Here is a 27,945-nt window from a genome sequence, read left to right as displayed (position 1 = left end):
CATCCAAATTCAAGGGAAGTGATCACAGATACCCACCTCTCTGTAGCAGGAATGTCAAAGTCATTATAAAAAGAGCCGCTGGGATGGGAGATCTTACTGCAGCCATTTTCGGAACAATCTGCCACAAAGAACAGCATACAGGAAGGCCCTAAAGCAGGAAAGAACTAGGCTTGTTGATGGTGTTGAAGGAAGTACGTATAAGCAAACTCAAGTGTGGAAACAAGGGAGAGAAGCAGAGGCCAGGTCAGGCAGGGACTCATAGGCCAAAGTAGAGCTGGATTTAAGTGTGATGAGAGATGACAGTCTTTACAAAGATTACTCTGGCTGCTCTGTGAAGAATGGGGTGGAGTGAGGCAAGATAGGAAGCAGCGAGCCAGTTAGGAGACTACTGTAGGAATCCAGCAGAGGTGGTGCTGGCAGTGGCCATGGAAAGACATGGATGGTGTGTTAGCCACCTGTTAAAAATTAGGGTTGACTCATTTTCAAGGCAAAGTTTAATTTTGATTCTTTTAAAAAGGAAACAATAAAGCAGTATGTGTTAGTTTGCCAGGGCTGACATAACAAAATCCCACAGATATGTGGTTTAAACAATAGAAATTTATTTTCTCACAGTTCTGGAGGCTGGAAGTCTAAGATCAAGAGGACAGCAGGTTTGGTTTCTTCTGAGGCCTCTTCTTGCAGATGGCTGCCACCTTGCTGTGCCCTCACAAAGTCTTTCCTCTGTGCGCATATCTGTCAAAATTTCCACTTCTTTATAAGGACGCCAATCATATTGGACTAGGGCCCACATTAAAGATGTCATTTTAACTTTATTACCTCTTTGAAGACCTTATCTCCAAATTGGGTTACATTCTGAGGTTCTAGGGGTTAGGATTTCAACATGTGAATTTTGGGGGGCACAATTCAACCCATAACACAGGAGTTTCAGGTCTCTGAGAGACCTAGAGACCTCTTTGTCTGAAACAATGTAACAGTGTTTGGATAGCAGCACATTAATCTCAGTCCTCTTCTATGAGTTCTTTTCGTATACCTAAGTGGATCCAGATCGCATCCTTTTTTTTTGAGGAGGGGGAGAAGAAGTGGACTACAGTTTGCCTGCAACTGGTTATCTCAAAGTGGGAGTGGAGTAAGTGAAGGGAACTTGACTTTTCAAGTTGCTACTGGGACTAACATGATTGGCAGTTTAGCTTTTTTCATTTGAGGCAGGTTTAATGGGCAGGTCCTTTTGTTCTTTAGCAACAATATTAAACAGCAAATAAACACAATTTTGATGAGATTTCTCATGGGCATGTTAAGCATTATGTTTGTTGCAACCTGTGACAATTATTTTCTAAGAAAGGTATAAAAATCTGATATGATGTGCTTTGGTGCAATAAAGCAGTCATGATGTTCTAATACCATTTGTTTCTCAAGAGAGAGGGTATCATCAGGCAAAGGGTGTTAAGGCCTTAATATTCCAAAATAGAAATCTGACAAGCATCACCTGGAACAGATGGACTCAAGGTATGTTTTACATTTCTCAGAACTTTCTGATTGTTCGCACATGGGGATGAAGAAGAGCAAGGAATCAAGAATGACTCCTGGATTTCTTATTTGAGCAACTGGGTGGATGGGAGTAAACACAGGGAGTTGGGGAGTGTTTATCAAAAGTGCCTTTGGGGCATATCATATTTGAAATGCTTGTGGGCTTCTGAGATCCCAGATGAAATGCCAAACAGGCAGATGAATATATGAGATTAGAACTCTAAGAAGTCTTGGCTTAATTTATATATTTGGGAGTTGACAGCATTTTAATAGTTGTGATGAAAATAGGTAATTGTGGACGTCTATAATTCATCTAAAGGTTAAATTTAAAGTGTTTAGCATCTGAGTCCCCATACTATGTTTGGGGAATTCTCCCCCTTATAAATCTTGGTGGGAGGTAGAGCCCGCTTGTTGGAGGAGGTCATTGAGAGGACTGCCAGTTGACCCTCGAACTGGAATCTGCCCTTGTTCTTGGAATGTTCTTTCTGCCCAATGTTCCCATTAGGAGCCACTTCAAGGACACAGCCTTGAGAGAGTAATGTATCACTGAGCAATCTGGATGGTATATGTGACTGAACTCAGTTAAGCCTTCTATATAAACTTTTAAGATTCTGGGGGATGGGTGCAGAGACCTACTCATCTTGCAGCTGCCCAAGACAAGCCTCGTATGTAAGTTCCCTTGCTTATTAAACCTGCCACCTACCAATCTGGGAAGGTCTGCTTCTTTCTTTGGTCTCTCCTTGCCCTTCGTATATGGGGGCCATTTTCGAATGAATTTCACCCTGGGAACTCCTGAGGTTGCAAACTAACACCCCCACACCCCATGGAAACTGAAAACTCACTGTACTCTTTTCCCAGCCTCCCTTGAGGCTAGGGTGTGGGGACATGACCTAGGCTCTGCCAATCAGAGGCACTTGGTCCAGGCTTTGAATGGATGGTGATCCAGGAACCTGGGATAGTGAAAACCCTTCTCTGGCAATAGTGAAGGAGCCTGAATTTCTGAGGCAGTAAAGACAGTGAGGCTGGCCATGTAGTGTCCTGTGCTGGTAATGTAAGTGATAGAGTGATATAAGGCTACTGTACCCAAGCCTTGCATTGGGGTCAACAGTGGTATCATCTGATTGGTTCTGTGTTGATTCCAGATGTGATTTTTTTCACTGCAGAACCTCTTGTGGTGATGGTTTGAACTACCCACTATCCTTGTAATAAATCTTTGTTGCTTATATCAGGTAAGAGCAGTTTCTGTTGGTTTTCACTAAGAACTTAACGGTATAATCATTTATACCATTAACAGTGTAGTTAAGTGTACCATTGAGAGTAAGGGGAAGAGTGTAGATTGAAAAAAAAGGTTACTACCTCACACCTAGTTTAGGAGAACTCCAATATTTAAGAGGTATAGTAGAGGAAAAGGAAAGTGTGTTTCATGGAAGCTGAGAGTTTCAAGAAGGGAGTGGCCAACTCAGTCAAATAATCTTGAAAGGTTAAGTAATATTAGGGTTAAAAAGTGCCCATTGGAGGGGGCCAGCCAGGTGGGGCAGTAGTTAAGTTTGCATGCTCTGCTTCGGCAGCCTGGGGTTCGCAGGTTCAGATACTGAAAGTGGACCTAGCACTGCTTGTCAAGCCATACTATGGTGGCATCCCACATAAAATAGAGGAAGATTGGCAACAGATGTTAGCTCAGGGCCAATCTTCCTCACACACACACAAAAAGTGCCCACTGGATATGGTAGTATGGAGGTCATTGTTGACCTTGACGAGCAATTTCAGTGGAATGACTGGGTAGCCAGATTGAAGTGAGTTGAAGTGTGATAGGTGGTGGGGAAATGGAAAAAAAACTGTATACAGAACTCCTTCAAGAAGTTTGTTCATGAAGAAGAACAAAGAAGGAAGGTGGTATCTGGATGGGGATGTATGTACTGGCAGGAACAATGCAGTAGCAGGAGAGATTGCTCAAAGGACCAAGTACTTGGTGAGGCTAAAGGAGGTGAGATCAAGTTCACTTGCTAAAAGTTTGGCTATCTTCCTCATATATTAGGACTATCAACCCTTTTTCTATATATAGTAAATTTGACTTCATATGTTTTTAACTTTCTTATGGTTCCCTTTACTCAAGTTTTAAATATCTGCATGATCAATCTTTTGCTCTCTGCTTTCCTTGATAATTCCTGGGTTTTGTGGTATGCTTAATACATTGAGTGGGGTTTTAAAAAATATTTAGATTTTTCACTTAACTCTTTAATCCATTTAAAATAATTTCTCTATGTGAAGTAAGGTAGAGATCTAGTGTTATTTTTTCCAAACTTTATTGAATAGTCTACACTTTCCCCACTAATTTGAAAGACTCCTTTATTGCATATTAAGTACCCATACACACATTCACTTTCTCTTAGATGTGTTTCTGGACTCCTTATTTTATCCCATTGATTTGTCTATTCTTATAAACATACATTTAAAAAAATTATTGTAGCTTTATGTCTTTATAGCTGGTCAAGTAAGCCTCCTAGTGTTGGTCTCTTTTGTTATTTAATTTATAAATTAACTTAGGGAGAACTGACAGCTTACAAAGCCTTCCCAGTCAGGAATATTTGTCTTTCCAGTTACTCTAGTTTTCTTTTACATTCTTCCATAAAGCTTATAGTTTTTTCATATAGTTCTTGCACATTTCTTGATATATTTATTAGGGAAACTTGCATCTGGTGTTCTAATAGGGTCTGGGGACAGAACTTCAAATATTTAGAATAATGGAGAGCATGTGTGCAGGCTCTCTTCCTTAACTATCATTATCTCTTAGGCAGGATTTCTATGAGAGTTGGATAAAAGTTAATTTCAGAGGGTTGTGGACTGCTGATTCTCTATAGTGATAGATTCATACGCTCTAGAAATCAGAGTTGTTATTTTAACATGAAAGTAAGGAGGTCTAACCTGTGTTCTCACCTGAATGAAAAGCCACTCTACTTCCACATGACGATGGGTACCTGGCAAAATGAGCTAGGATACTTTGCAGAGAGTAACTTTTGATCAGGTCCAACACTTGTCGAAGTGCTCTCTTGAGACCCTGAATTTCCATATAATAAAGCTTGGCAAACTGGTTTGAGTATTTTCAGGTTCAGCATTATCAGCACCTGAACCTGAAAACATCAAAGAAAAACATCAGGAACTTTTCTGGAAGCCCTTCTTGGTATTTTAGGCCAACTCAATCATGTACCTGCTGGCCCACAAAGGCAAAACATAAACCTGGTGTCCAAGGCCACCCAGGACCACTCTACCCAACCTTATTCCCATGGCTTCCACCTGGCTCCGGTTCTCCACACTATTTAATCTTGAATTTAATCTCAACCTTCTCTAGATATGATGTTTATATGCGCACTCTCCAACACCAGTACTCCTATTTCCCTCCATAGACTTTGGGGTAGCTTATTCTTTAAGCTTCTGGACTGCCCACTGCCTCTGCCTGTATCTCCTCCCCCAGCCTGTCTCCATGGAACCTGGTCTTTGTCTCCAACCAGTCAACTGGCATCTGGATGGATGAGCTTACCCAGAACAGTTAATTCTAAGCTGAGAACCTTTACAAATGTGCCAGCCAAGGTTGAATGAGCTGCAGAATGCATCTGGATAACTAAATGGGTTCATGTGCCTTTATGGAGTTAGGTAATGCCAAAGACACTTAACTGTAAAAAATTAACATTGTACTTTTTTTCTGGTTATTAGACCCACAAGCCCATTTGTCTCTTAAGAGTACTCTAATCCATGATGTTCCCTCCTAAAATCTAAATTCCCAGGGGTAGGATTAATAACCAACTCATCTTCACAATAGGTGCTCATTATCTGTTGATTCACTCTCCAACAGCCAAATAAGAAAAGCTGGTAAAATGTTTAAATTAACTGTATGACTTGAAACACTGTAAAGCTACTGAGTAACATAACACTATTTAGGATTGGTCACACAACTGAGCAATGGATCTATAAATTAGTAGAAATGTAAAAGTTTATTGTTAAATTCATACATTATAGGAATGATCTATCCAAAGTAAAAAAATATATAATGTTCACTTAAAATAGAAATATATAATGGAAATTAGGCTACTACCCATCATATTTTTTTTGTGTGCTTGTTATGAAAAATGTCCACTGTTGTTTCATGACATGGTCTTAAATCAAAATCGCAATATCCAAGGGAAAAACGACCCTAGGAAGAGAAGAAAAGAGTTTTTTTAACAAAAAAGGACCAAAGCCATTTTGTTAAAATGATATAAAAAGAGTGCTACATACTCACTCATAAGACTATATCCTACCTGTGCTTTCTTAAAATAATCAAGTCCCCTTCCAATCTTAATCATCCATCCATTGTTGAACCTATTGAAATTCGTATATAGTATTATATTCCAGACTTTTAAGTCAGACAATTATCAAAGCTGTAGTGTATTAAGTATCAGCAGAATTTCCCCCTAATAAATAAAATCACTTCCTCTGGGGGCATGAGTTGAACCAAACATGGGGTTCCTTATGGGCTGTGTCTATAGTGAAACAAACCGTTCAGGCACCATCAGTCGATTTGATTAGCTGATAAAAAGTTTACCAGTTAACCCTTACTCTTGAATTTTAGCTTGCTCGTAAAACTGTCCTGTTCTGCCAACAAGTGGTTTTAAAGTGTACTCAGGCAGACTGTGGTGGTGTTTTAGGGGTTCCCCCACCTAGAGATGGAGGATGTGAGCAGGAACAGCTCTGGGTCCTGATCTCTGCTTCAACCACAGCAGCTGCGTTTTCGCCTGTTCTGCATTTCGGTTGTGCTTAAGTTTTGGTTAAAACTAAGGGGGCCGTTGCTATATACATATGAAAGCCACTGTGCTAAACAGAGGGAACAGATGACTGAAGTAACTCCATACACTGTTTCCTTAGAGACACAGCACAGTCATGTACTAGAATAGTTGATAAACTGTAAGAAATAAAACCACATTAAATAAATATTAGTATCACTAGAAAAAGAAATTATCCCATTACCATAACACCATATGTATAGTTGAATAGACAGAAAAGTACTTCTGCTTCTCACATGACACAGAACATGTAAACTTTATTCCATTAGGAAATATGAAACTCATACTGGACAAAATAAGCCATGTGTTTTCCCCTCAAAAGTGAAGACACTAAAATTGAGCTTTAATTAAAATTTTTATATTTAAATTGAATATTTCTATGTAGTTTTATAAAACTTAAGGGAAATAAAAATAAGCTTTTCCATTGCATGACAATTAGAATATTACTATACACTAACCTAATTTCTCGGTCATGTATTGAAGAAGAGTATTCTAATTCCAACAGCACTCCATGCTTCCTGAGTGACTCTTTTATCTCTCTCAGGCCACTACTTTGCTGTTCTCTCCTACTGCCCTGTCAATAGGAAAAACAGAATTTTATGCCTCAGTTATTAATATTTTAAATTATCCCTAAGCTCTGCAGTGTGTATCACAGGTGAATTAAAATGGAAAGGTTCTATACTAGTTGCAATGTCTGTTGTCTCAAAGAAGCAACCAAAAAATATGAAGTAGTTTAAGAGCAATTGTTTTTATCAAAATAATTGTTTTTTTCTAATGTGAGCATAACACAACTCTCCTGTCTCCTAAAGTGTATTTTAGTAATGCTGTTTAGTTATTCAGATGGGGCTGCCTTCTTCCCAAATTAATCCTAGAAATCTGAATTACTTAGAAGCATTCCTACTTAAGTCAAAATCAAGATAGAGATGCCCACTATTATGCTATGATCCCCCAGAAGGCCAACGCAATAAATCAAGGGAAAGAGATACAGTAATTGGTAAAGAAGAGGTAAAATTGTCAACAGTGCAGACAGTGTGACTGCCTCCTAGAACATCCAAGAGACTAAACTGACAAACAATTTGAATCAAACAGTTTAGCAAAGTGGCCAAATGCAAAGTACAACATACTGACATCAAGAGCATTTTTCTCCAGATGTTTTATGCCTGTTGTTAGATAATAAGTTTATTCTGAAATAGCTCTAGCTGAAGCATTACATTCAGGTTTTCCTTGCTCAAATTACATTCTGTAACTAAATGAAGTTAATGAAGTTAAGAAAGAATAAATACTTTCAGATACCTACTTCATCCAGAGAGGTGAGAAGATGAATAGTTTTTACTTTACATGGTTTCTTAATAAGCATCTCACAAAATCGAAGAAAGTTATACAGCTGAAAGATATTAGGATGGGTTATTAATAACTCGTATATTTTAAATAACATTTCATCATATTTTAGTACATTTCACCTACCTGATGAGTATGTCTAATATAAGGATCTTCTATCCAAACTTCTGTAACTGTTTCATTAAGGTATTCTTGAAAAAGTGACTCATAACTGAAACCTGTCGCATTCTCTTCTATTTTAATTTGCTTGTGGTATTTTCCATCTAAAAAACACAAGCTTCAATAATAAAACCAGTGACCACTTATTTTCTTTTTAAACATATTATATTTATATATAGTGATTAATCGGAATTAGATACAAGTTAATTTTTTTAACTCATCCACTCAGCAAACATTTTTGAATACCTACTATATATCAGGCACATTGCAAGATGTTACACATACAGAGGTAAATAAGGCAAACCATTCCATGAGTGATTTCTGCCTTCATGGACGCCAGGCAAGTGGGAAAGTCCAGAGATTTCCTAGAACAGGTTCTTGAGCTGAATCCTACAGACCAGGCACTTTATTCAAGAGAGAACTGTATGTATAAAAGTATCTGATATTCCTGTCACCACGAGTAGAACCACAAGCTATAATTCAGTGGCTATCTGGTCCTCTTCAGAATTAAGTCTTTTTATGTCCTATAATTTAATAGCTAAAGTGAGTATTAAACATAAATGCAGTATAACGTGGCGTTTAGAAGTCTTTCTTAGAACTTGTAGTGTTCTAAGCAGAAATTTACAGTACTTCTCAATAACCCAAGCCAAAGACTAGGATGCCACAGGATCAGTAGGATAGTTCCATTGTTTTGTTCATTCAAAATGAATAATTATTGAATGTTATCAAAGACCTTCAAGGTTTTTTAAAAATATGACCCCTAGTGGTAGTTCCTAATTTCTACTTTCAACCTTTGTTTAAAAACCAGTAGTTTGGATTCTGTTCCTAATATTTCCACATATATGTGAGCAACTATGCATCAGTTTTCAAGTCAAGCTAGCCAACAGGTTAATTTAATCCAATGTATTCAAACCTGCTGTATTCACAATGCCGATGGTACTATATTTCATCAATATTTTAGAGGGAAATGTCACTGTAGATTTCAACTTGGGGTGAAGGAAACAATTTTATTCCTACTCAACAGAGGAGCTCAGTAAGGGTACCCAGGATATGGGCTGCTGCAGAATACTAGGAAGAGGTAGGGAGAAGGCTGCCGTAAGGATAGCGAGGAAGAGCAGCTGAGGGCTGGAGACATTGGTTTTTGAGGGCAGTAGTTCCTTTGAGTACAAAAAGCAGCAGGAGTGTGCACTTCAGGCAAAGGTGGCAATGACCATTTATATATATATATTCGTTTGTAAACTGGATGCTCGTGAGTAGAGAACTGGCAAAAAAATAGCATAGAATCCCTACTGCATCACGAATCATGAAGAATACTTAACTCCTGAAATGTTTTGATTCATAACAAAACACAGAGAAGACCCAGGAGTTTCTTTACGTACTTTACTATGTTGGTCTTTTTATAAAGAGAAATACAAATAAAATGTAGGATTTACATTCAGTGTTCCTCTGTAGTATTACTTAAACTGGAGTCCACACATAAGCTTCATGAGGATCTGTAAATGCCTTAAAACAGCATGCACGGTTCTGCAGTATGTATGGCTCTCATCAGATTCTCAAGAGGGTGTCTAACCACCACCTCCCACCGCCCCACCAAGAAAAAAAGGTTCAGAATAGCTTATGTATAGGGGAGCAGAAATGCACCAGAAATCCATTAAGATCCCAGCAATAAATGGTCCAGACCACACAGTGCTGCAAAGTCAGAGCCAGAAATTGGGTGAAATTGGCTTTGTCACAATAGCTTATGGAACACACTCTAAAAAAGCCTCTTTACCTTCTTTTTCTTGATCCAAGTATTTTTTTATGTTTTCTGCTCTATCCATGTAGCCAGAAATTTTTTTTCTGAGATGACACTTCTTTGTATCATCTTTGGTACCTACAAATTAAAAAATATATTCTCAAGTTTCAAAACAGTTGTTCTATTAAGTACAGGCATTATTTCCAGTTTCCCAAATTTTCTGCAAATTTGCTATCCTTTAGCATGGTTTCCCTCAGTCCTAAGATAGGCAAATAAGCTCAAATTTGGCTTGATCATGCCGGACCTTCATTTTTGCACTAAGCATCTGAAGCATCTTTTTTAGGAGCAGGGAACTCTGACACTGTGTCTCCCTGCAAGGGACACAAAATCTCATGAGGTGACAAAGGTGGCATAGTACATGTCAAACCTGAGTCTGAGCACTATTTTGTCCTAATCACACACAAGATTGATATCTTAACATAATCAAAAGATAGCAAACAATACCTATTTATCTTCCACAAAACCAGCTTCTCTTCCAGACTGACTTCCCCATTATAGTTAATGCTCAATCATTTTCCCAGGTTCTCAAAAGATGTAAGGTATTTTAGAATATACATTATCAATAAAATCTTACCCCAAGCCCCAACCCCACAAACCCAATCAGTCACCAAATCACTTCTGGTTCCTTCCTTTTGATATTGCTTATATTTTGCATAATAATTTCATTTTTAAACTCTCAGTTTTTTAAACATTTTATTTTGAATTTTATATTTGTGGAAACGTTGCAAAAATGGTACAGAATCCCTTTACCCAGATTCCCCAAATATCAACACATCACATAATAACAGTACAATTATCAGTTAGGAAAGTAACATTGACACAACACTGTTAACTCATCTACAAACCTTATGTGTATTTCACCAATTTCCCCACTAAAGCAAGTTCATTTTCTGCTCTAGGATCCCACACAGCATTTAGTTGTTACGTCTCCTTAGTCTCCTCCGATCTGTAACAGTTCCTTAGTCTCTCTCTGCCTTTTATGACCTTAACATTTAGGAAGAGAATGGTCAGTTATTTTGTAGAATGTCTCTCATTTTGGGCTGTTGATGTTTTCTCATGCTTATATCGAAGTTATGCATTTTTGGCAAGAAAATCACAGAAGTGTTGTGCCCTTCTCAGTGGGTACATGATGTTGACATGTCTTATAACTGGTGATGTTAACTTTGATCACTTGGTTAAGGTGGAGTTCACAGATTTCTCCACTGTAAAATCACTATTTTCTCCTTTGTAATTAATATGTATCTTGTGGGAAGAGATCCTATCTCTCATCACTCTTTCACGCACTAATTTTAGCATCCACTGATGGTCCTTACCTGCAATCATTATTACTGCAGTGTTTGCCAAATGGTGATCTCCTATTTCCATCATTCCTATTTATTAATTGAAATTCTACTGTAAGGAAAAGCTGTCTCTTCTCCCCCATCTATTTACTTATTCAATTATTAATTTATATCAATATGGATTCATGGATATTGATCTTATTCTGTGGGTTGTATTCCAACACTACCATTATTTTCTTGCTCACACTTTATCAGCTTTGGCTTTGAGAGCTCCTTTATGTTGGCTCCTGTGTCCTTTCGACATGCCCCATCATTTTTTGAGCACTTCCTTACTTTTTGGTGGCAAATGCTTTAAACTCATCTTGTATTTTCCCTGCCCCAGCCCCCAAATTACCCATTTTCCCAAGATGCCCTGGTTCCTTTTATTGGAGAATGCTATCAAGAAATCAAATTCTGGGTGCCAAGTGTGCTCACTGCTACGTGGGGGAACTAGCACTACCCCTAGGCCTGTCAGTCAACACAGCGGGAAGGTATATGTAGTTTTACTAACACACACATACATCTGTATTTATTTCTCTGTCTATCCATCTGTATATATATTAAAAACCACAAGTTCATGCAGGCATGCCTCAGAGCTATTTCCGGTTCCATTCCAGGCTACTGCAATAAAGCGAATATCACAATGAAGCAAGTCACACAAATTTTCTGGTTTCCCAGTGCATGTAAAACATGTTTACACTATACTGTAGTCTATTAAGTGTGCAATAGCATTATGTCTAAAAAAATGTACATACTTTAACTAAAAAATACTTTATTGCTAAAAAATGCTAACCATCATCCGAGCCCTCAGCAAGTCATCATCTTTTTGCTAGCAGAGGGTCTTGTGCCGGGGACTGTGCTGGGTGTTAAGCGTTATTTGGCTGCTTCTCAACACTAAGAATAACCACCCACCTAACGGAAAAAGTCTCACCGCTTCCGCCCACAACCCGACGCATCTCTCACATGAATTTCAGTACAACAGCCACTTCTTACAAAAAATCTTTTTTTTTTTACCGCGATGTGATTTTTCATTTACTTTTAATGAAAAAGTTTAAACAGAAAAGTAAGGATAATAGTGTAATGAACCCCCTTACTACCCATCACCTAGATTTAAAGACTGTTAGCGTTTTGCCACATTTGCTTCAACTTCTTTTTCTTAAGTAAAATTAAATTCAGACATCACGACTATTCTTCCCAGAACACTTGTGTGCATTTCTAAAAATTAAGGACAGTTTTTAAAAAAACCATACTGCCTAGCAAAGTTAATCATTTTCATGTTACCCAATCCATATTCAAACTTTCCAAATTGATCCAAAAATCAATTTTTACAGTTTTACTATTTTTTGTCTTTTACAGTTAGTTCAAACCCATGTCCTATCAAGTCTGACATTACATTTGGTTATGTCTCTTAAAAATCTAGAGTAGCACCCCCCTTTTCTTAATGACGTCAATCTATTAAGAACATAAAGAAAGCAGTCCGCTTGTCCTGTAGCATATCCCACCTTCTGTATCTGACTGCTTCCTCCTGGTGCCCAAGCATGGTTTTTAAATCCTTCGCTCCGCCCGCAGACACCGCGGGATCCAGCTCCTTTTCCTGTGGTCCTCCCTCCACGGCTCATTGCTCACCTTTCAGAACCTGCAGGAGCAGGTCAATCCCCTCCTGGTAACACACCAGAGCCTGCGGGTACCGCGACTCCGAATCTAGTTCCACCGCCCGCTTTAGCACAGCGACCGCAGCGGCGCTTTCGGGATCCTGGCCCAGACCACACCTCGCCATAATTCCGGAAACAGCCCTCTGCCTCAAGCCGGGCCAGATTGGGCGGGTCTTCAGCACGCCGGGATCGGTCAAGTGACGCCAATGCGCCTGCGCTCTTTTTACGGCCCTTGAAGGAGGGACTCTTCCGGAACTAAAGTGCCCTAGTTTGCCGGTTGCGCGCACTGTGACGGCGGAGCAGGAGTGTAACACTTGGTCGTCTATCCTGGGCTCGGCTTCCACTCGGTGGGTAAGTTCAGGCTGGACGTTTAGCAGTCGCTGGGCAGTGAGGAGTGAGTGGCCGAAAGATTGCATTTTGCCAGGAGTGCATATCTGCAATCCTGTGCAGATGCGGGTTGATTTTCCCAGCTGGATTATGAGCTTGCGGGTCACAGTGACCTAAGTGGGCCTGCGTCCCGATACCATCCCTTTGGCTCCCGAAAAGCCACTGGCCGGCCTGACCCGGTTTCCCAGTGCGCGGCGCTCCGGGACGCGCGGCTGGAACCGAAGTTCAAGGGGAGGCGCCCGGGCTGGACAGCCTGGGAAAGGGAGTTGAAGTTTGTTTTAGCATTTTCTGTGCTTCTGCTTTATTCATAACTTCGGCTTTCCGTTCGGGATGAGCGTAACTTAATTTTTTGTTAATGAAAATAGGAAATTGCCTAAATTTTAAATTGCTGCATTTTAGAAGGTGAACCTTCCGGAGTTGGTGGTTAAAATATTTGCCATTTTACTAAAATTTTGTCACTTTGCAACCATGTTTTGGTCGCCATCTACTCAAAGCTGTTTGGTCTGCGTTTTTTTGCCAAAAGGCACTTATAAGGGTTGCCTACCACTTGTTAGGCATTGAGTTGAAAAAAGAGACATTTCTTGCCTTCAGAGATCTCGGTTTATTGAAAGGGAAATTCTGCATTTTCAGTAGTCACCCCCCACCCCCATATCATTAAATAGATGTCTCTTTAGGAAAGGAAATAGTTTTTTTAACACCAGTTACATGTATGGTCATTGTAAAACACCACCACCTCCAATAAAACTATTGGACATACAAGGAAAAAAAAAAGAGGAAAAATCACTCCAGTAGCCTACCACCTAGGTCACGTTTTTCTGGTAGCCTTACAGAGTTCTTTTGTGTTTATAACAGATTCACATTTTTCTTTTAAATAGAAATAGGATCGTACTTTTCATATGATGTATATATTTTCCTGTTTTTGCATTGCATCTGTGCAAGAGAAAAGTTATTGTACAGTAGAAGACAGTATCATTGCTTCAAGGTCCAAGAGTTGTGTGCCTAATTACTAAGAATAACCTTTATTTTATTAAAACATAGCTTTTGACTGTCACACCTTCTGAAGTCTGTGAACTTAGCTTCAGTCATCCAGCAAAAATTGATTGAGTGCCTACTGCATGGCGGGTGCTGCTTTAGGTAGAGGCTTGAGATATACCTGTGAATAGACAGAACAGATCAAAAACAAAATTAAAAAGTCCTTGTCCTTGTTGTAACTAACATGCTATTGAAGGGAGACAGACAGTAAGCAACAAACCTAACAAATAAATTATGTTAGAAGATGATAAGTGCTATGGAAAGACAATCAAATAAAATAGGAGGGATCATGGGTGCTGATGATTGTGGCGTGGGTCAAAAAGCTAAATAATTGAATCGGGGTAGATCTCATTGAGAAGGTTAGATTTGAGCCAAAAATTGAAGGAAGTAAGGGAGTTAACCATGTGACTATCGGGAGCATTTCAGGAGAGGGAACAGCCAGTCCAAGGGAGCACGCCTGCCTAGCAAGTTCCAGGACCAGTGAGGGGGCCAATGTGTAGTGATTGAGAGAGAGAGAATGATTGGAGATGAAGTCCAGGAGGTGGGGGTTAAGGACTGGCTATCACTCTGATTCAAATGGAGAGGCATTGGAGGTTTTTAGTTTTTTAAGAAATAAACTTTTCATTTTAGAATAATTTTAGGTTTACTGAAAAGTGTGAAGATAGTACACAGCTCCTAGGTATCCCATGCTCCGGTTTCCTCTTTTATTAAAATCTTAGATTAGTATGGTACATTTGTTGTCATTGATGAGCCAATACTGACTCATTATTAACTAAGGTTCATACTTCATTCAGATTTTCTTAGTTTTTGCCTGTTACTCTTTTACTGTTCCAGGGTCCCTTGCAGGACACCCTATTACATTTAGTCGTCATGTCTTAGGCTCCTCTTGACTATGACAGTTTCTCAGACTTTCCTTGTTTTTGATGACCTTGACAGTTTTGAGGTAGTCAGGTATTTGAGGAGGTACTGGTCAAGTATTTTGTACAATATCCCTCAACTGGAGTTTGTCTGATGTTTTTCTCTTAGGGCATGTTATGGGTTTTTGGGAGGAAGACCACGGAAGTGAAGTGCCACTCTCATTCTGTCATATCAAGGGTACATGCTATCAACTTGACTTTTATCGCAGGTGATCTTAACCATGATCACCTGGCTGACGTAGTATTTGTCAGGTTTCTCTGAGATAGTGTTATTGTCCCCTCTTTCTGTACTGTACTCTGGGAGCAAGTCATTAAGCATAGCCCATACTGCAGGGGTGAGTAGTTTTGCTCCATCTCTTTGAGGGGGAAATAGCTACATAGATTATTGGAAATTCTTCTGTAAGAGAGATTTGTTCCTTCTCTCCCATTAATTAATTTATTTATATCAATATGGACTCGTGGTTATTTTATGGTTTGGATTATAAGCCAATACTTTATTTTCTTGTTCATATTATTCTAGCTTTAGCCACTGAGAGCTCTTTCAGTTGGTTCCTGTGTCTCTTTGACTTGGCATACACGCATCATTTTGATTTTTTGAGTAGTTCCTTTCTAGCACTGTCAGATGCTCCAGACTGTCTTTATATGTTCCCTCTGCGGCCCTGTACTCAGCCATTTCTCCAAGGAGCCCTGCTTCCTTTTATTAGAGAATTCTGTTAGAAACCACTATCTGGGCACTGAGTGTGCTCATTGCTACTGGGATGCCGTTGCTTTTAGGTCCTCTCAACTAACAGCTAACCCGTGTGTACATAAATATCTGTAATTATTTCTGTATCCATTAGTGTCTATGTTAAGCTAAAAATGAATTCCAACTCTAATCCTGTATCATTGGATCACATGGATCATTCTAGCCTTCCCCTCTTGCTTGTGTGTAACCTCCCATTCCGACAGTGAGAAACCTGGCTCATTGGAAGGTTTTGAGCAGAGCAGTTGACATGATCTGATTTAGGATTTAATGAGATAATTGCTGCTGTGGAGAAAAGACCTTAGGGAACTTGGAATGGAAGCAGGAAGGCCAGTTAGGAGGGTTTTGTTGAAATCTAAGTGATAAGAGAAAGATTTAACAAGGTGTGAAACTAAATGAGTTGAGTCAGCATATAATACTTAACTTGAGAGGAAGATGTATGGCAGAGAAAATAATTTAGCATAATCTATTTGATTGGAGGGCCAGAAGATTAAGCAGGTCTCAGTAAGGAAATTCAACACCTCTTCTAAGGAAGCCTGATACAAAATATATAAACAACCAGCTAAGCAAACAGAGGATGATTTGAACTAAAAATTGTTATGCTGTGTTGTAATGTTTGCGGTCTGAAGCCTGAATGACAGTTACGAAAATCTGATGTACTTCTGAATTCTGAGTTCAGCAGACTTAGCTCTAACCCATTAGTTTATTCATGCATTCATCAACAGTGGGTGCCAGCTGTTCCTCAGATAGTGTGCTAGATGCTGAGAGAGAAGCTGAGAAGAACAAGGTGAAATTCTTGCTTTCAGGGCACAAAGGATTTAGTAGTTAACTCTTCGGAAGCTGACCCATAATTAATTTTGAGAGATTGGTTCAGTTGCTGAGAATTTTTCTGAAGTCTGACATTTTTCATGGGACATCTTGTATTGATTCCCGCAATTCCACTGTGTCATTCACATCGCAGGAAAGACTTGCAGAGCTTGAGTGAGCCAGAATCTGGTGGGCACTTACCCTATTTTGCTGTTTTTAGTGTATTCTTATTATAGCTTTATAATTTTATGATAGTAAAAGCTACCATTTATTGAGGGCTTCCTATGCACCAACTACTGTTGTAGGTGTTTTTAGAATAACTCCTTTGCAAGGTAGGCATTATTTTCTTTCTGTTCTTTGGGGAAAAAATTGAAACACACAAATTAAGTAACCTATCCAAAATATATGTGTAGTTCATGAACTTAATCTTTCTGCTTTCAGTATATGTCAGTATAGTAGGCTATAATTGTTTTGTATCTAAGTAAGTAAACATGACTTTTTCAGGTCATACAAGCAATGCATGTTTGTTAAGAATAGTTTAAAAATACAAATAACCGAAGAAGAGAGTTCTACTTTACTTTTTAACAGAAGGTGTTGTGATTTAGTGAAAATGCCCTGGACTAGGAATTAGGAGAAGTGGGTTCCAGACCATATGCTCTCCTGAGAGCTGGAAGCCCTTGGGTAAACGACTGAACTTTCTGGGATTCCTTTTCCCCACACATAGAGTAAGAGGATTGTCAATTCTAATTATAGGAGTTGGAGTTTCTTCAGTCCTTTCCAGCTTTGTAATTTTTTGTGATTCTCTAACAAAGCATTCTTTATCTGCCCTCATTGTCGAAGATTTTTTAAAATGATAGTAACCCCCATTTCCCATTTTTGTTGAATCAACCTAGGCTCTAACTCATTTGGTGAAAATGGAATGTGGTTAATGTATAGTTATTACCTATGGTTTTGCTGAACTCTGAATAAAACGTTTATTTTAACTTAATTCTTGCCCTTATTTTTAAAATAACTGAGATTTTACTGTTAAACTTCAGTCAAGTTTACAATTAACTTGTTTAGTTTTTTAGTACTACAGAAGGGGGGACCTGTCCATTTCCAAGACGTATTTGATCCATGGATCTATTTTCTACTCTCACAGCCTCTAAAGAGAACAGCTCCCACACTCATGGCAGGGGTCTTGCGCTCAATAGTTCAGAGGCCCACAGGGAGACTACAAGTAAGTGTTTCTTTTCAAGAATTATCTTTTTTCTATTTCTTGAAAACTTTTTCTTTCTCGTTTCTAATTAACAAAACATACAGGCAAGTTAAATTCTTCACAGGTTCCTTTTGTTATATATTAATTTATTTTTTAATGTTAGGAGTTAATTTTGTTTATTTGTGGTTTGTCTCCTGTTTTAGCCCTAAAGATTTGGAATCACAAACGATCTTTTCCTGGAGAACATGCTGGTGAAAATTGGCCAGTGTTGATTCTCCTTGGTCTGCATTAATCTTTTTAAAGTTTTAGGTTTTTTCTCCGTCAAGAAGAGATACAGTGTCCCAGAGACCATTAATGTTTGTATTTTCGTGTCTGTCTTCCCAGTCTTTCTTTTAGAAATGGCAACACTGCAGCCTGATCTATTCATAAGGGCCAGATCTAGACAGAGAGCTGCTGCTGGCTATAGATAATCATAATGTCAGGTGGTTTCCATACATTATCTTGACCTCAGATTAATCTGTGTGGTCAGTATTACTTCCTTTTTATAGTTGAGGACCACCTGAGAGGTTGTGTCTCGTTTCTCACAGCTGGTAGACAGCAGAGACAAGTTTCCTGGTGTGAGGGATTGGGAGTGAATCCTTTTCTTCGGCAGCCTGAGAGAAATAGGACTGGAGGATTGTAGCAAGGGAGCAAGAGAGAAGCAGCAGGAGTGATTCCATTGTTGGGACCAGAAAGAAACGGAAACTCATTTTGGCTTTCTTTTACATTGTATTGTTGAAGGTGAATTATTGCTCGTTGTCTAGAGCAGGGGTTGGCAAGCTAGGACCTGCAGACCAAATTCAGCCCACAGCCTATTTTTGTAAAGAGAGTTTTACTAGAACGTACCCATGCACATTTGTGTCCATGTTGTCTATGGCTGCTTTTGCCCTGCAGTGGCAGGCGAGCCTTGGCAGTGGAAAGTGTATAGTCCCAGAGCTGGAAGTACTTACTTACTGTCTGGTCCTCTGCAGAAAAATATTGCCAACCCCTGGTCTAAAAGTCTATATTTATGTTCTTTTTGCTTTATAATATATTAGTGGTGAGATGAGATATGTTCATTCAGCTAGGGGACTGAGATGAACATTTAAGAATTACAGGTTACATAACAACACGTTTGTCACCTAAGAATTTGTGGGTATGGATTTCTGCACTAGACAGAGTTCTAAAAAACAAATGTTTTATTTCATATTTTAGACTGTGACAAAAGGTGTGGAGTCTTTCATTTGTACAAATTGGATTCGTCACAAATTTACCAGGTCAAGAATTCCAGATAAAGTAAGAGCTGTGTTTTCTTTTGTTTTTTAATGTTACTATTTTTTTAAACATATTACATTTTTAAACATATTATGTTATGTTTTAAACATATTATTGTGTACAAAAACAGTTACCAGTTTTTGTAATATTGAAAAATTTCGTGTTATATTGTTTGTGGATGTAGCTAGGAGTGAAGAGTTTAAAACATAGAATTTGTGTAAATGATGATTATTAAAAATAAAAATGTGTCACTGGCCTTTGAAATAGTGGGTTTTTATCATTTCAGAATCTATTTGTTCCTGCTTATGATTTATTTCCTTCATATTTTGTGTTTTCGTATCACCATTGTCCTAAGAAAACAATGAGCCCTCCTCCTGCTCAGGCCCTGACTGTGTGGCTCTTTGTGTTTACTTTCTTTATTGACTATTGCTACTTTGGACCTTTGGGTTTTCTCTGCTAGAGTTATATGTACATATCATTCCTTTTTTTTAAGGATCTTATTTTTCCTTTTTCTCCCCAAAGCCTCCTAGTACATAGTTGTGTATTTTTAGTTGTGGGTCCTTCTAGTTGTGGCATGTGGGATGTCGCCTCAGGACGAGTGGTGCCATGTCCACACCCAGGATCTGAACCGGCGAAACCCTGGGCCACCGAAGTGGAGCATGTGAACCCAACCACTTGGCCATGGGGCCGGCCCCTAGACTTTATTTCTTAGAGCAGTTTTAGGTTTGTAGAAAAAGGGCACAGAAAGTACAGAGAATTCCCATATGCTCCCTCCCCCACATACACAGTTACCCTATTAACATCTTGCATTGGTATACATTTATTATAACTAATGAACTGGTAGTGACACATTATTATTAGCTAAAGTCCATGGTTTCCATCAGAATTCTCTCTTTGTGTTGTACATTCTGTGGGTTTTGACAAATGTTTAATGTCCTGTGTCCACCATTACAGTGTCATACAGAATAGTTTCACTGCCTTAAAAATCCTCTGTGCTTCACCTATTCATCCCTACCTCTTATCTCCCAACGCCTGGCAACCACTGGTCTTTTTAGTGTCTCTATACTTTTGCCTTTTCCTGAATTCATATAGTTGGAATCATACAGTATGTAGCCCTTTCAGGCTGGCTTCATTCACTTAGCTATATGCAGCTAAGGTTCCTTGATGTCTTGTCATGACTTAATAGCTTGTTTCTTTTTTTTTCTTTACTTATCTGTATATTTAATCAAAAGAGTGATAAATCTTTAGTTCTAGAAAATCTTTGGCTAGAATTAAGGAAAAACATGAATTTGAAAAGATCAAGTTGTTTTCCATTAAAGTAGCTGGGGACTCAACACTCAAACAAGGTTCTGGAAATAATGAAAGTTATGTTTTTATAACCTGAGTTTTGTGGCCAGCTCATTTCTTTTTATTGCTGAATATATTCCATTGTATGGATGTACCCCAGTTTGTTTATCCATTCACCTACTGAAGGACATCTTGGTTGCTTCCAGTTTTGGCAGCAGTGAATAAAGCTGCTGTAAACCTTCTTGTACAGGTTTTCCTGTGGGCATGAGTTTTCAACCCATTTGAGGTAAATGAGAAATGCAATTGCTGGATTATATGGTAAAGACTATGTTTAGTTTTGTAAAGCCTGTCCCCCCGCCCCCCCAGTTTTTTATATTGTGGTAAAATACATGTAACATAAAATCCACTATCTTATCCATTTTTAAGTGTACAGTTCAGTAGTATTAAATACATTCATATTGTGTTTGTGCAACATCACCACCATCCATCTCCAGAACTCTCCATCTTGCACAACTGAAACTCTGTACTAACTCCCTATTCCTCGCTGCCCTTGGCATCCATCATTCTCCACTGATTTTTTAAAAATATAAAATAGTATTACCATTTACTATGTTGATACTAGATGTTCTTTAATCAGAAACCTCTTCATTTTCCAATGGTCATGGTCTTTCCACTGCTGATCTTTTCACAACTGTATTATCCTGTATCTTTCCATGTTTCTTAGTCTGTAAACTTCTGGAAGAAAAGGATAGATACAGATATTAGCATTCTTTTCAAATGTGCGAGGCAATGTTTTTGATCGCCAGCTGTAGTAAATGTGGAAACTTTTAAACTTCATAGAAATGACTCGGAGCTGTGTGTCTCCAGCCCTTGCTATCTTCTGAACTTATCCTGTATTCTCAAATGGTTTCTAGACCTTGCTGCAGATAACTTGTAGATATTTCAAGTTAAACATATCCAAAAGAAAACTCATTGTCTTACTTTCCCTCCAAACAACCAAACAAAAAGAGGGTGCTTGTCCTGTGTTAATTGTGTCAGTTAGTGCTACCATCCTCTACCTGGTTTCCCAGACCAGAGGCCTCTGAGTCCATCACACCTCTCCTTTTCCTTTGCCCACTGCAAGCCCATCTATTTTCCTGCCCAAAGTCCCCAGTGCAGTCCCTTTTCTGTTACAACTACTGTAAGTCAGGCTCTAATCCATGGCCATAAGTGCTTCCTAACTGGGTGTTCTTGTACCAGTCTCTCACCTCGGTTCATTTTATTCTCTTGTAAGAGTTTTCTTTCTGAATCTCTTTGAAATATGGTCATGTTGCTTCAAATCTTCAATAACTTTGTATCCCTTCTGGAAATTTCTAAAGGCTCAGCATAGTTTAACTTCATCCCTTGCATTGATTTTCGTGGTTTTTTTTCTACTTTAGCCACACAGAACCACTTGGTTTTCCCAAATATTTCATGCTCTTCACTCCATTTCTTTATGTCTTTCCTCCTTTTCTTTGACATACCTGTCCCATTCTCTCCCTGCCACCATTCTTGTCACCCTACATCTCTTCAAAATCTCTGGAAAAATACAAGCAAAAAGAACTGAAAAACACTCTTAATCCCACCCACCTGGAGACAGCTACTGTCAACACTTTTGACATCCTTTTCTGTTGTATGTATTTAAAGATGTGAATTGTCTCATATATAATGCTTCTCTAGGTGCTTTCTTCACTTAGCGATATTATATGAACCTCTCAGTGGATAAGTTAATGATTGAATAATATTCTTTTTGATTAAAGTATCATCTTTTTTTTTTTGTCCTTCCTTGGTCTCATTCCCCAACAGTATGACTCTTGACCTAGTGTCTTTGAGACCTTATATATATATAAACATATGTATATTATTATATATGATTCTTAGAATCAGTATTTATAGAATATATTATATATACACGCTCATGTATTTGCTACAGATGAAACAAATACAGGATCCTCTAATAGTGTGGAAACTCAAGAATATATTATGGCCATCCTTCACTGTTACTATCTGCAAAGCTAGTAACCCTTATTCATTTTAATGGCAGCATTGTGTCCAGTAGGATACATCATCATTTATTTAGTTGTATCATATTTTATTTAGTTTTATTACAATAGGTTTTATTTAGAATGTATGCATCATAATTTGCTCTATTAAGGAACATGAATGTGGCCTTTAAGTTTTTGAGTATTACAAATGGTGTTATAATGTACGTCGTTATTCCGTACGTTTTACGTACTTACCGAAGTTTTTCAGTGGGATAGCTCCCTAGAACCTTTCGATTCTTAGAGAATCAGTTCAAATGTCAGCTCTGTGGAGCTGATTGCTATCCTTCATAGGCAGTCATTTGTCTGTGCTCTCATAGTACTTGGTACATACTTTTTTATAACACTCATGTGTTACTGTCAGTGTAAATTTATATTTGTTCCCCTACTTGAGTGGGGGAGGGGGTGCAGCCCAGTATCCAGCATGGGCAGTGCTGGTACGCCTCTTGGCCTTTGAACTCTTTAGTGTCAGCTGGTTGCTCCTGCTTTACTCTTCAAAAAACAAAACAAAACAAAAAGAATCCTTGCCTGGGTGATATTTTTCTTATAGTATGAAATTCTTAGACTCTGTCTATCTGAGTCATCAGACTGGTAGAAATGTTCAATTTGAAGATGAGTATTATAGAAAGATTAGGTTATGTAGTTGTTTGAGGGTTTTTTTTTTTTAAGGAAAAAGAGGTACATAGAAACTGTGTAAGTTGAAAATTTACCATTTATAATTCTTCCTTTCTAGGTTTTTCAGCCTTCACCTGCAGATCATGAAAAATATGGTGGAGATCCACAGCATCCTCATAAACTACACATCGTTACCAGAATAAAAAGTACAAAAAGACGTCCATATTGGGAAAAAGATATAATAAAGATGCTTGGATTAGAAAAAGTATGCCACTATTTTAGTCTCTTTAATGTTGTTTAAATTTGCTTTAAATTTTATACTTTTTAAACTTTAAGGTATATTTTTATTATTTCTTTTGTTTAAATGTATTATTTAATGTAATTTATTTGAAAGTTTGATTTAGACAGAGTGAGCCTTCACCTTAACATTTTACTGAGACACGGGGCCATCTGCTTTTGAACATGATCCCTAACATTGTTTCCTTTGTTTATAGGCACATACTCCTCAAGTTCACAAGAATATTCCTTCAGTGAATGCAAAACTGAAAGTGGTTAAACATTTGATAAGGTTTGTTCTTTGTTATTTCAGCAGTTTTTAAAAATGTGTTACCTCGTATAATTCTAAAAGCATTTTCTTATGTCACAGAATCAAGCCCCTGCGGTTGCCACAAGGACTTCCAGCCGAGGAGGACATGTCTAGCACATGCCTCAAGAGCACTGGGGAGCTGGTGGTGGGGTGGCGTCTGAGCCCTGTGGACCAGGAGACAATTAAGTCCTAACACCAGAGCAGTTTCGGGTTAAAAGTGCAGATCAGTTTTATTTAAAGATGGTGAGAAAGTGTTGTCATTAAAATATATTTTAAATACTAGTCATTTTTACTGACTAAACTCGGTGTGATTCTTCCTTACGATAGACTTGGAGCTTTCAGTGCTGTTATTAGGTTTAATTCTCTCCTCCTCCTCCCTGATAGTTTCACTGCAAATTGGATAAAAATGACATTGTTTGAACATCAAGGTTCAGATGTCACCTTAGCAATTATCATTAACTTTTTTCTTTTTGATTTGTTGAGGAACATTAGCCCTGAGCTAACATCTTGCCAATCTTCCTCCACTTTACATGTGGGTTGCTGCCACAGCATGGCTGACGAGTGGAGTAGGTCTGCATCCGGGATCCAAACCCGCAAACCTGGGCTGCCAAAGTGCCACACCAAACTTAACTACTATGCTAAGGGGCCAACTCCTAACTTTGTAAAAATATTTTTTCTTGTTTAATTGAATTCAACAAATTCTGTGGGTGGCCCTTTGAGTGAACAGTGTGTTGTGTGTTGGAGAAATCCAGAGCTGACCAGAACATGGTCCCTGCCCTTCAGGAGCTCAGTCTTTTCTGCAAGAGAACAGAGATTCAGCCAAAGTCACGAAACATTGGGTGCAGCTAGATGGGCTACTTTGTGTCTGAGTGTCTATGAATACACATGTGGACTTGTCTTCATTTTACTCGTAAATCTAATACCAAAAATAGTGTCTATATTCTAATTATAAATCTAATTTGGTCCAAATTTTATTGATATTCTTTGAATTCCTAAGAATTCCTAAGTTAAGGTTGCTATTTAAAAGAAGAAAAAGAAGGGAGAAATCTTTTAGGGAGAATTATTTTATTTCCCTTTTTTCTATTTCAGATACCTGAGGGGTGGGGAGAAGTAAGAATTTTAGGAGAGGTGCCATACTGGGAAATTCTGTGGCAGCTAATTGAAGATGATGATGAAGAATCTCTGAATTCTAGTTACTCTTTATTTTCCTTCAACTCTTGTAACATTTGGCTCAGGCAGCAATAACATTGGTATACTCATTGTTTGTGGTCCCAGTCCATCCTGTCATAGGTCTTGATGTTTTGGGGCATCAAGCATAAATGCCACCTGATATGGAGGAAGATATCATTAATTAATAAGCTTAAAGGCAGTTACAGCTTCAATTCAACAATTATTGACTATCTAATACATGTAAGGCCTGGAGGGAACATAAAGCGGAGGGACCCTAACTTCAAAGAGATCAGTCCACTTGGAGAGAGGCCTGTCTGCCACAGCAGAAGGTGTCCTTGCTGCAGCTGGGTGAGGACAACTGTGTAAATAAAAGCTGGCCCCTGCTAATTTATTGCCATCTCTTTTACTGTGCTAACATTAATGTTGGTTAAAATGGGGAAAAGAATATTGGTTAATCTTTACCCAAAGAGTCTAATAAAGTTTGGGGTAAGTGGTTTTAACCTCAATGGCCCACAACTAGAGGAAGGGATTAAATCTTAAATTGAATATTTAGAAATGAAATTGTCTAGAAGAGGAAGAGCCTACAGGGAGAATATGGGCATAGGTTAGTGCATTAGTTTTCTATTGCTCTGTGACAAATTATCACAAACTTAGCTTCTAAAAACAACACATATTATTATCTCACCATTTCTGTAGGTCAGATGTCTGAGCTTAGCTGGGTAGTCTGCTTAGGGTCTCACAAGGCTAAAAACAATGTCAGCCAAAGCTGGGTTCTCATCAGAGCCTTGGCTGGGGAAGTATCTCTCAGGTTGTTGATAGAATCATTTCCTTGTGGCTGTAGGATTCATGGCAAGTTGCTTCTTTAAAACCAGCATTGGCGAGAGACTAGCAAGATGGGTGCTGTGCTCTTAGGTAATCATGTAGAGGCAATCGTGTACATTCCATCACCTTTGTTGTACCCCGTTGGTTAAAAGCAAGTTACGGGTCCCGCCCACACTCAGGGAAGAGGGGAATTACACAAAGGTGTGACTGCCAGGGGTCAGGGATCATGGGGGTCTCCTTAAAGTCTACCTGCCAAGCCTGCTAAGTCCATCCTCAAGCTGGACCCAGGGGATTCCCCAGATTGGCATTCCTTTGCCTCACATTGTCATTTCAAAACCTTATAAGGACCTCTCCCTTAGTCTTGTCTTTGTGTCTCTGAGAACTGCTTTATGTAATTTCATCTGCCCTGTTTCAGGAGGTTTTATCTGGCTTCTCATTGGTGACCATTGGCCTTTGGTCAAGCTCAGAGAGGTGAAGTTACCCAAGCACTATCTTTAAGGAACATTCCAGTTCTCTTAAGGTCTTCTCAATCTAAAATGGTACCTCTCCCAGACCAAACTCCTATTTTCTTCATCTTTTCTTGTTAGAATACTAATTAGTATGCTTATCAGCCTAACTGGCATAATTTCACCAAGGACAATTAGGAATTACACTGGCCAGTTTGGGGAGCTTTCGACATGAACAAGATTGTGTATTTGGGAGGTCCGTTAGAACAAAAAGTGAGGAAACCCTCATGACGAGATTATTTACTATGTTTTTCTTAAAAAATAGATCATTTTGTTCAATATAGGTGGTATCCTCTCCTTTCCATACTTAGAGGAGCAGTAAGTACTGACTTTTTGATCACACAGCTTGATAAAATTTTCAAGGGGCCAAGTTACTGTCTAAACCATCTGTCACTCTGTTCTTTGTGTATATGTGTCAAAATCTGTTTTCTACATCTGAGCTTTTCTCCCTTATTTAACTTGAAGACCTGAGGTAAGTAATTAAGTTAGTTAATAAATAATCTTTGGAAGTCGGGAGAGTTTCCAAATAAGAAACAGATATAAAACATTAATCACTAAATAGAAATGTTAGTCTTACTTGTTAGAGTGACAGTTGATTGACAAACAATGAAAATACCTTTGGATAATATTGTTTATGGTTATTTTTGCCGCCTCAAAATTATTAAAATGATATGAAATAAGTGCTCATGGAGAAAAAAATATCTAAACAAGTCTTCATTTTCTGTTCTCTAATTTTCTTTGTTATCTGGAAAAGAAATTTGTTGATCACTTTAGTTTAAAGGTAATATAAACAGTTAATTACACCAGGTATGGTAATTACAGAGAAATACAAATATGTATACAGCAAGATGGATATGATTTTCTGTTTGTTAATAAAAGTGCTTATTCAGATGGTAATTTAGTATGAAATGTACTTTTTAAATTTAATAGACTGATAAATTAGTTCTATTTTAAAGCTATAGACATAAATTTCAAATTTATTAAATATATATGCATATGCCTAAATACATACATATAAACATATATTAAGTTACAACAACTTGTGGATGAATAATGTAAAATAAAGGTAAAAATAGAATTTGGGTAAGCTAAGGTATTTTTGCCCAGAGATTCCTTTTTTCATCAAATTATTTCCTATTTGTAGATACTTATCACATATCTTGTCTTCTCTAAAAACTATTAGGATTTTTCCTTTCCCAAAATCATACCTAAATCTAAAATAATAAAATTATTAAGTTGTATTTTATGCCTAAGCTATCCATGGGTTTCTAAAGTGTTCGTCAGGTAACACAAAGATTTGCTGTTCACCACATAAAAGTAAGGGCGATAGAAATGATTGGGTTTGTCTAAAAATTCTCCAAACTTTAATTCAAAATGATTAAGAGCATTTTTATCTACTGAGCTTAATATTAAACCTGACAAGTCAAAAAGAGCATTGATCTGACTTGGTTAATTATATGTAAGTAAAGTCTATTAAAAAGCTTTCAATGAATATGTTTTTCAAGTTAAAAGAAACATAGTCATGTTTAGACGCAAAGGCTGTTGTGATATCTTCCAAAAGATTGTTTGAATTATTCTAGATTCACAAATCCTCCCCTCACTCCCACCTCTTTTTATTGTAAATCGGAACAGACACTAGGAAACTGATTCAGTTAAATAGAAATCACCAGAGACCCATTGCTCCAGTGGCCAGGACACACACATCCACCTTGTCTAAGAACTGTAGCAGCAGCAGCAAGTGTGAAAACTTTGGCTGATTTAGTTTTAGGGTCTCCACTAAACTTAATGATTGCCCATGCTGTGCTGTGTAGACTCTTCCAAGGACAATATACCCCCAGCATTTTTCAGCTAGTACCCTAACCTATGGAGTAGTGTTGCTTTCCCTTCACACGTCACTGTCCAATGTTGCAACACACTAAACC

General features: G+C 38.2%; 2 protein-coding genes across 6 annotated transcripts in view; one reads left to right on the top strand and one right to left on the bottom strand.

The window, feature by feature from the left end:
- The window catches only part of LOC124239925 (lipoyltransferase 1, mitochondrial), a 37,065-nt gene extending 10,145 nt beyond the window's left edge, over positions 1 to 26,920 (top strand). The window contains exons 1-7 of one of the 4 annotated variants that reach the window (XR_006888733.1): positions 12,825 to 12,952; positions 17,628 to 17,705; positions 18,918 to 18,998; positions 23,058 to 23,204; positions 23,434 to 23,507; positions 23,586 to 23,768; positions 24,615 to 26,920. Coding sequence is in view for 3 of the 4 variants with exons in the window: in XM_046662395.1 (XP_046518351.1) it covers positions 17,655 to 17,705; positions 18,918 to 18,998; positions 23,058 to 23,204; positions 23,434 to 23,507; positions 23,586 to 23,718 (486 nt within the window). In the remaining variant the exon portion in view is untranslated. Of the gene's footprint in view, positions 1 to 12,813; positions 12,953 to 17,627; positions 17,706 to 18,917; positions 18,999 to 23,057; positions 23,205 to 23,433; positions 23,508 to 23,585; positions 23,808 to 24,614 lie in introns of those variants that run through there. The other 3 variants (XM_046662394.1, XM_046662393.1, XM_046662395.1) reach the window with 3 other exon arrangements.
- On the bottom strand, positions 39 to 12,726 carry MITD1 (microtubule interacting and trafficking domain containing 1). Of its 2 annotated transcripts, XR_006888734.1 has the most exons (10): positions 12,576 to 12,726; positions 9,607 to 9,708; positions 7,803 to 7,939; positions 7,636 to 7,722; positions 6,797 to 6,912; positions 5,817 to 5,877; positions 5,612 to 5,710; positions 4,459 to 4,652; positions 611 to 732; positions 39 to 148 (listed from the first exon to the last, which is right to left on the bottom strand). XR_006888734.1 is itself a non-coding variant. In XM_046662396.1 (7 exons), exons 1-7 carry the CDS (start codon positions 12,724 to 12,726, stop codon positions 5,615 to 5,617), a joined length of 750 nt encoding a protein of 249 aa, XP_046518352.1. In that variant the 3' UTR covers positions 5,480 to 5,614. The 2 variants fall into 2 exon arrangements, 1 of the variants encoding a protein (XP_046518352.1); XM_046662396.1 differs by lacking the exons at positions 39 to 148; positions 611 to 732; positions 4,459 to 4,652 and having other exon boundaries at positions 5,480 to 5,710.
- Positions 26,921 to 27,945: the final 1,025 nt, after the last annotated feature.

Source organism: Equus quagga, chromosome 5 (genome assembly GCF_021613505.1).
Source record: "Equus quagga isolate Etosha38 chromosome 5, UCLA_HA_Equagga_1.0, whole genome shotgun sequence".
Taxonomy (NCBI): Eukaryota; Metazoa; Chordata; class Mammalia; order Perissodactyla; family Equidae; genus Equus; species Equus quagga.
This window is presented reverse-complemented; position numbering and strand designations above follow the sequence as displayed.